Source organism: Parus major, unplaced genomic scaffold (genome assembly GCF_001522545.3).
Source record: "Parus major isolate Abel unplaced genomic scaffold, Parus_major1.1 Scaffold1801, whole genome shotgun sequence".
Taxonomy (NCBI): Eukaryota; Metazoa; Chordata; class Aves; order Passeriformes; family Paridae; genus Parus; species Parus major.
Window position 1 is genome coordinate 1 of NW_015380641.1, and position 1088 is coordinate 1088.

At 67.0% G+C, this 1088-nt stretch overlaps 1 protein-coding gene across 1 annotated transcript; it reads right to left on the bottom strand.

The window, feature by feature from the left end:
- Positions 1 to 331: 331 nt before the first annotated feature.
- On the bottom strand, positions 332 to 1082 carry LOC107199657 (kelch-like ECH-associated protein 1). The gene is made up of 2 exons (XM_015616964.1): positions 878 to 1082; positions 332 to 796 (listed from the first exon to the last, which is right to left on the bottom strand). Exons 1-2 carry the CDS (start codon positions 1020 to 1022, stop codon positions 612 to 614), a joined length of 330 nt encoding a protein of 109 aa, XP_015472450.1. The 5' UTR covers positions 1023 to 1082; the 3' UTR covers positions 332 to 611.
- Positions 1083 to 1088: the final 6 nt, after the last annotated feature.

A 1088-nucleotide genomic window follows, 5' to 3' on the forward strand; every position in this document is an offset into this window, starting at 1 on the left:
GATCGACTGGGACTACAGCGCCGAGCCGGGGCGGATCCGAGGCAGTGAGTGCCCCCCCAAAACACCCCCAAAACACCCCAAAATCACCTCGGGGACCCCTCCCATTGATCCCTTTCGGGGTTTTGCCCCCTCCCCAGTTCACTACGGCCCCGAGATCGCCGTGCCCCTGGACATGGACGAGGCGCAGCACTCTGGGACCTTCGTCAGCGATTATTTGTGGGGTCTGGTGCCCACTGAGTGGAGACCCCGGAGACCCCCAGTGCTGCCCACCGAGCCTCTGGCACTGTGAGACCCCCTCCCCATTTCCAGCTGGTTGAGACCCCCCCCCCAATTAAATCAGAAATCACTTTATTCTTGCACCAACAGCATCTGGGAATGGTCAGAACCAGCCCGGGCTCGCCCCAAAATCCGGGCTAGAGGTGGGGAAATTGGGGAGGGGGACGCAGAAAAAGTCCTGTGATGCTTTTTGGGTGGGTGGGGAGGGGGTCTGGGTGACCCCACCCCCCCTAAAATCCTCGATCTGCCGCCGGTGGGGGATGAACCGGGGGATGGTGGGTGGGGGGGAGCAGCCCCCTCCCCACCTCCCCGTCCCCCTCCCGGCGGCGCCGGGGTCAGCAGGGCTCGCTGGGGGGGGTCTCCTCCTCCTCCTGGGGGGGCTGGGGGTGACAGGGCTCCATGGTGACGGCCACCCCCAGCCCGCTGCGCCCCGACGGCATCGGCGTCACCTCGGTCCAGGCGTCGGCATCGGGGTCGTAGCACTCCACCGACTCCAGGAATGAGTGACCGTCGTAGCCCCCTAGGAGAGGAGCCAAATCAACCTGAATCCCACCCCCTAAACCCTCCAGGAGACCCCCCCCAGGACCCCCCCAGGCCATACCCAGGACGTAGATCCTGCCCCGGAAGGCGGTGACGCCCAGGGCGCTCCGGCGGTGTCCCATGGGTGCCACGAAGCTCCAGGTCTCGGTGTCGGCCTGGAAGCGCTCGGCGCTGCTCAGCTGCTGCGCGCCGTCGTAGCCGCCCATGGCGTACAGGCAGTTCCCCAGGGCGCAGACCCCTGCGGGACCCCCGGGAATGGGGTGAGCGCACCC